This window comes from Planococcus citri, chromosome 5, assembly GCF_950023065.1.
Source record: "Planococcus citri chromosome 5, ihPlaCitr1.1, whole genome shotgun sequence".
NCBI lineage: Eukaryota > Metazoa > Arthropoda > Insecta > Hemiptera > Pseudococcidae > Planococcus > Planococcus citri.
Genome location: NC_088681.1, coordinates 5839030 through 5845609, shown reverse-complemented (window position 1 = coordinate 5845609; position 6580 = coordinate 5839030). Strand labels below are relative to the sequence as shown.

The 6580-nt window shown below is 45.6% G+C and overlaps 2 protein-coding genes across 2 annotated transcripts; both read left to right on the top strand.

The window, feature by feature from the left end:
• The first annotated feature begins 1487 nt into the window (after nt 1-1487).
• Nucleotides 1488-3031, top strand: LOC135846984 (tropomyosin-like). The gene is made up of 4 exons (XM_065366362.1): nt 1488-1830; nt 1916-2009; nt 2110-2708; nt 2784-3031. The coding sequence occupies exons 2-4, from the start codon at nt 1930-1932 to the stop codon at nt 3029-3031; spliced, it is 927 nt and encodes a 308-aa protein (XP_065222434.1). The 5' UTR covers nt 1488-1830; nt 1916-1929.
• A 2-nt stretch (nt 3032-3033) lies between these two features.
• On the top strand, nt 3034-6255 carry LOC135846378 (uncharacterized). The gene is made up of 2 exons (XM_065365443.1): nt 3034-3456; nt 3622-6255. The coding sequence occupies exons 1-2, from the start codon at nt 3120-3122 to the stop codon at nt 5976-5978; spliced, it is 2694 nt and encodes an 897-aa protein (XP_065221515.1). The 5' UTR covers nt 3034-3119; the 3' UTR covers nt 5979-6255.
• Nucleotides 6256-6580: the final 325 nt, after the last annotated feature.

Below are 6580 nucleotides of genomic sequence, written 5' to 3'. Positions count from 1 at the left end.
AGCAGCTAGGCTATTGGCTAGAGAATTGCGAAAGAAAGAGCTAGAACAAGCTGAGGAAAAGAGAGGAAAGAAACTGCAAGAATTCCAGAAACTCAAAAAGCATGCGAGACGCAAGTTAGATGATAAAGAAAACGAGAAGATTGCTACGTGCATTAAAAAAGCCGTTGGGTTGACAACAAAGGCTGGAGAGATACTTGCGAACGCGGAAAAGAAAGATAGAGATAGAAAAAGAACGAAAAAGTTGAAGCCAGGTGAAAAAGCACCTGGGTCAGACGATCCGGATTATGTACCACCTACAAGCACGAAAAGAAGAAAAAAGAAAACAGTAAATTTTATAGCTCTGGAAAAATTAGAATCTCATCACCGTGTGATGTTCGTAGAGTTGTACATGAATTACGAGGACGTCCTGAAATAAAAAGAGAAAAAGAGTAGCTGGAATTCGAGGTACTGGTTGGTGCCTGAATGTTAATCTGTAAATAATTTTTTTTTATTAGTTTTAAATCTTATTTTATTCAAATTACTCGTAGCAATATTTTAACCTAGTTTTAAAAAACCAAAAAGAGCAAGCCATCGAAAGTAAAAGCAAGTTCTATCCGAGTAGCATACGAGCTGTATGAAGAGAAGTAGTACTAGCGAGTAGGCGGGGGGTAGAATGGAACGAACGCAACGAGAACGAAAACGAGCGGCTCCCCGCAACCTGTAGTTACGAAGCAGAGAGTAGTCTGTACGTTAGCGAGTAGGCGGGGGGTGGTAAAGAGTCGCACGCATCAGCTGATAAATCTAGATCGGTTGAAACGAACCAACGAACGAGGAAAGTAATGCCAAGGACGTTGCAGTTTTGATGTATTATTGATGCGTGTTATGTAATAACGTGAATATTTGTTGAAAGTTGGTAGTGAAGTGCGTATTCGTAGAGTTCGGCATATTGATGCTTTTGTGGTAAATTTTGCGCTAATTGGTGATCGTAAAAGCTCACGTACGCGTGTGTATGTGCGAAATCGTATAATTTGGCGTAAAAAAGTAAAAAATCGGGTAATTTATTTGAGAAGTGAACAGTTTGCTGCATGTTTGTTTCGGTAAGGTCTAACAAAGAAACCTAAAATCAAAATGGCGTAAGTCTATTGAATATGGTTTTTAATTCGCTCGTGTTGTATTTTTCCGTTAGAAAAGTGAATAAAAATTCGAAACGTGTTGATTAGAAGAAAAATTCCAGTAAAAGAGTAGCTCCTCGTGTATTTCGACTGGGTAAGTTGAATTTGTTTATCCTCGTGTGCAATTAATTTCATTGTGTTACACGATACGTCATGCTTGATTAGTGAAAGATTATTAATTTAGTGTGGTATTTTTTGCACACAGCCGAAGAAGATACCGGCTACACGAGAAGCGACGTGGTTTTTTCTCATATTTCAACGAGTTGGAAGAACGATAGTAGTCAAGTCGTGGCATGAAATCTTCCGACGAAATTTTGTTTCATTACAAAAGGTAAGCGAAATGCACAGAGTAAACTATCATAAATTTAAACGTAGTGCTAATTGGAAGTACGTGTAATTAAAAAATGAACTACGAGTAGCATATTGAGATGTTTGTTACCTGTTTCAGCTGATTAGTTGGACGTTCGTGTGTTAAATATTCGTTTGACGAGAATTATATCGACGCTGAAATTAGGTAAGCTGAATTTAGAAACACCTATGAGTAGCTTGCACGTACCTACGAGTAAACCAAGATTGTTTCGAAAATTAATTACCTGTCGGTTGTTTTACAGTAGTAAGACGTATTGGATCGTGACTGGCAAATTCAAGTAGCTAGAAGTGATCTTCTAATTAGACATAGGTAATTAAGATAAATAGAGTAGATTAAGTGTAGCAACACGAAAGTGCATTTGAACTTACCGGTTTTTTCGTTGATTTTCTCACAGTTATTGACGATACGATGAACGACGCGAACGAAAGAGAAGACGTACCGAGACGAGCGTTTGTTTGGGATGATAGTAACAGCAGCACATCCGAAAGGTAAAGATCTTCGATACCTGTAAAATAGAGTAAAAAGTAGATTATTCCCGAGTAGCATCGATAATTAACAAAGTACGGTGTTATTGTTATTTAAATTTAGCGAAGAGGAAGATGACGCAACGCATTACCGCGTTTTCCGCTGCCAGCTATGCGGACAGGCCATTGGGGAAGGCTCGAGAAGCAAAAAATCGAATTCCAGAGCCCTCGCCTTGCCATGCGGACATCAGTTGCACAAAAAATGCATGAAAAAGCATAATGTCGAGGTGCCGGGTGATTGTCCGGTGGTCCGGTGTAAAAAATCCGGTAAAGTCGATCCGGCCACATGGGTAAAATTACGAGGTGGCACGACGGAGATTTCGAGACGGGCCAACGAAGATAACGAGTCGCTGCGGGAAAGATTGCGGGATGCGGAACGACAGGTACAAACGCTGATCGAGCAAAACGAGTCGCTCATGAGAAATACGCCGAGAACTGAGTTGGAGCTACGAGAACGCGAGCTGAAAATCGCAATCGACGAAGCGGTGCGTCTGCGTAAAGAATTAGACGAGCTGCAGGCTACCGCTACTGCACTTGCTGATCGGAATCGGGTCCTCCTACTAGCGCATGAAGGCAAGGAAGAACCGACGCCAGAGGAGCTGGTGGAAGACGCCTACGCGATCGAGAAAGAAAAACGAGACTTTGACGTGCGATTCGATGCTGGTAAGTTGCGGTCAGATGGGCATTGTAGTGTTTCGAAAGAGTAAACTTAGGTGTTGTGTATTTTATGTCATTTAGAAAACAGAGCAATTCGAGATAGGCGTTACCAACAGTTCGAAGAAGCGTTACGCGAAAACGACACGAGTTTCGAACAGGCATTAAGCGCAATAAGTCGAGCGCGCAGCTTCAATCATATTGAAGATCACCGCGTCATGATGCTGTTGGACCTAGATCGCCAAGCAGAGGAGCGTGAGATTACCTTGACTGAGATACTCGATGGTTTGGACGTTGTGCCGGTGTTAGGAGGTAAGCGTCGGCAAATATAGCTTTGATCTCAAGAAATGCAACGAGTAGTAAACGAGTTGTGTCTTCTCTTGTGTGTTTTGCTAAATAGGTGTTGAGCTGCCGGTAGCTATGCAGATGATCGGTTTGAACAGCCGTTTAGAGGAGCTGTCAATTTCTTACGAAGACATCTTCGAGCTGTTGAACAACGAGACCGAACGAGCACGGATCACCGTAAGGCGGTCGCAAAGACAAGCGGAAGCGAGGCCATCTACGACCGAGGAGCCTGCAATCGACGAGCAGCCCGAAGCAATAAAAATAGAGGCGGTAGAGCAGCCTATAGAAAACGAGAAGCCACCGACGCCAAGTGTTGTTATTCCGGTCCTGTCACCCGAGGTTATCTCGAAAGTTAACAGAGGAGCCTCGTTAAACTACGAAAGCGTCGAAGACTTGAGTACTCCGAATTCGGGTAAGAATAGCGAAGTAAGCCCTCGAGCTGACGAAAGAGTGTCGAGACGTGTTACACGAAAGAGAACGAGTGAGAGTACGTCGGCTGAGAGCTCTGCGTCCAAAATATCTCGTAATAGTGACATTCCTGATGGGGTACTAATTGCGTCTTTAAAACTGTGTTTAGAAAGAGCAAGTAGAGACGATTTACGTGGCGAAATTCAAAGGCTGTTAGACATGCGAGGAGATGCTGAAAATGACGCAAAACCGAACTCCGAGGAGACAGAAAACCTGATTCGGAAAACTTTGCTTGAAGCGAAAGTAAAGAAGCAAGAGTCGACACCGAAGACAGAGAAGCGACCAGTGGACGTCGTGACATGTACGCCAGCGTCAGACGCCGACAGCAGCACAAGAAAAAGTGAGTCTCGTTCGAGCCGAAAGGATACGACTACGGAAGGTTCGTCGTCAAAGAAATCTGTCCGTTCGAGTGCGTCGAAGTCGGGCGTTTCCGGCGTCGAGTCGATCAAACGAGGCAGATCAAGGAGCAGCTCGTCGAGTAGCTCAGACTCCAGTTCTTCGAGCTCGTCACCCCCGAAAAGACCTCGGCGCAAAGCCGCAGCAAAAAGAGAAGCTCCGGCGAAGAAGAAATCAGTATCAAAAAAGAAAAAGCCGACGCCGCCGAAGAAGAAACCGGCTGCGAAGAAGAAGGCCCCGGCACGAAAGAGAACGACGAAAGGGAAACCTTCGACGAAAGAGGAGCCCTCTGTAGAAAAAGAAATAACCCCCGAACGAGCAGCTGAAGGAGTCCAAACGAGGAGTAAGACGCGCAGCGAATCAAAGTCGGTAGAAGAGGGAGAAATTACTCAGTCGAGCCAAGAGGTGCTCGAGCTGGCAGCGAGTTCGAAAGAGGTGGAGGAGCTCGCGGCGAGCACGCCACCGCCACCGCCAAGCGACCCGGCCCCGTGTCAGCCACCGCCACCGCCGAGCCCGGTGTTACGAGAACAGCTACCGGGTGTTGCCCAGGTAAACGCGCAGGAACGAGCGCGACTAGTACTGATTGAGCGAGAGGCGCAATATCGCCACAATATTGAAGAGATGCTGCGCGAGCTTGATCAACAAGAGGCGAATGCGCAGGCGGGCTACTTGGAGCCACTGCCGGTAGAAGAGTGCTTCGTACCGGTCGAGCAGCGACCACCACATCCCGCCCCAGTGTGGATTTTGGCTAGCTTCCAGGTGGAACCGGACGGGCAGCGATATTATCGTAACGTATGGTTCCCGGTCACTCGCGATACGCTGCAATTGGCCATGCAGAGCAGAGGGATCATCTTAGATGATAACTTGACGGCGCGGGATGATTCATTTTACGAACGAGACGGAGCAGCGGGCCTGATCGGACGATACTGGCGGGAAGGAGTAGCTTTCTATGGTATAAACTCGTTTATAGTAATTGGAGACAGTTTAGCGCACGCGCTAGTTAGCGAGATAATTTTTCAAAACCGAGAGGAGAAAGAGGCATGGAAGATCCACCCCATGTCTGGCTCTCGAATACCGATTACGACGATAAGGAAGAATCTTCGGAGATTCGTACTGCGGTCGCCTCAAAGGGTGATTATGTCCATTGGTCAGTACGAGACAGAAAAAGAGGAGCTTGAAGAGATCAAGATACGCATCAGAGAACTGTGGCAGACTATGTTTAGACATGGAACTCGCCACATCTTGATGGTACCGCCGGTAACGTGGCCGCAGTGTCCGGTGAGGAGGAACGAGTTGAGACAATTTCTACGAGAAAGCCCTGGTGATTATTTCCCAGGCAGGTACGTTTACCTAGAAGGTCTCGAAGAGGTGGTAAATCGAGTCCCTCCGACAGTATTCCGTGGACCGACTCCATATCTAAATGAGCACCAAGTAAGCGAGGCGCTCGTGCGAGTTTTCGAATATGCCAGTATAGAGAGAAGGCACGCTTACGGCCACTTGGCAAGGGAGCGCGATCCACCGCGACCTACGGATGAGCAGCGTCGAGATCAAATTGATAGAAGTCACGAATTACGACGACACGACCGAGAAGCGCGCGGACACGTGGACAGAAACACGGTAATGGAGAGATTGGCGCATGAAGTCCATGAGAGAGATCTCATAGACAGAGTGCAGGCGCAAGAGTATCGAAACCCGAATCGGAGACCGCTGCCGGAGCCGAACATGAACGTCCGAGAATTTGAACCGGCACCGAGGCCACGAGTAGCTCGGGAAGATCGAAGGTGGCAGCAAGCAGCGCAGGATAGACCAGCGGCCCAAGAGCAGCGAGTAGCTCGCGATGAACGAATTCAGGCCATCGCGCAACAGCCAATTCGACAAAATGTCCCCGAGCAGCAGCGTCAGAACCCCGAGCAGCAGCCAGAGAATCGAATGCCGCAGCCAGCAGCGGTACCGGCGATTGGTGTTGGTCTGGGTAGAGGACGGCTAGCCGAAAGAAGAGAAATTAGACGACGAGATGCTGAGATGGCTCAGCGCCAAAATAACCAGAATCCGGAAAATCACCGTCGGTAAAGAGTAGCGACCGGAAATGGGTTAGAATTCGTCTGTAATAGTTCCTAGTTGAGTCAAAAAGAGGAGAAGACTGTAAATTTTGTTATTTTTATAATTTTTTTTTGAGGATGTAATTGTTTTTTTTTGTTTTCGTTTGCCAAAAGAGAAGCCAAAAGAGAAGAATTGGTTCTTCCCATATTGTTTTTTACGAGTAGTTGGGATTGTTCTTGTTATTTTATTTTACTTTTTGCATTTTTTGAATGTTTTGGTGCACTAATAAAGAGAAAGTGGTGCCAAATTGAATGTTTAGTGAATTTGTTTGTTGTTTTTTTTTTCTCTCCACATGCGTGAATTTTTGTGTTGAGATGTTTTGTTATTTTTGAATTAGGCAAACGAGCATGTAACAAAGAGAAAGATGTAAATTTGGATTGTTTTTTGTTTGTGTTTTTTGTTGAGCATCATAAGAGTAGCCAAAATACGAGGTGAAAAATGTGATATAAAATAAAACTTACGCAATGAGTATTGAAGTTTTTCATTTCGCGAACCAATGTGTTTGAACGGGAATGGAACCAAAGAGCAGCTCTACCAACGAAATACCTGTGAAAAGAAAAAAGAGAAAAAAC

Excerpts from the sequence above, each read along its gene's own strand:
- LOC135846984 (XM_065366362.1), top strand. The coding sequence starts at position 1,930 with ATGAACGACGCGAACGAAAGAGAAGACGTACCGAGACGAGCGTTTGTT. Across the intron at positions 2,010-2,109 it reads AACAGCAGCACATCCGAAAG|CGAAGAGGAAGATGACGCAA; the intron begins GTAAAGATCTTC and ends ATTTAAATTTAG. Across the intron at positions 2,709-2,783 it reads TGACGTGCGATTCGATGCTG|AAAACAGAGCAATTCGAGAT; the intron begins GTAAGTTGCGGT and ends TATGTCATTTAG.
- LOC135846378 (XM_065365443.1), top strand. The coding sequence starts at position 3,120 with ATGCAGATGATCGGTTTGAACAGCCGTTTAGAGGAGCTGTCAATTTCT. Across the intron at positions 3,457-3,621 it reads CTTGAGTACTCCGAATTCGG|AAAGAGCAAGTAGAGACGAT; the intron begins GTAAGAATAGCG and ends AACTGTGTTTAG.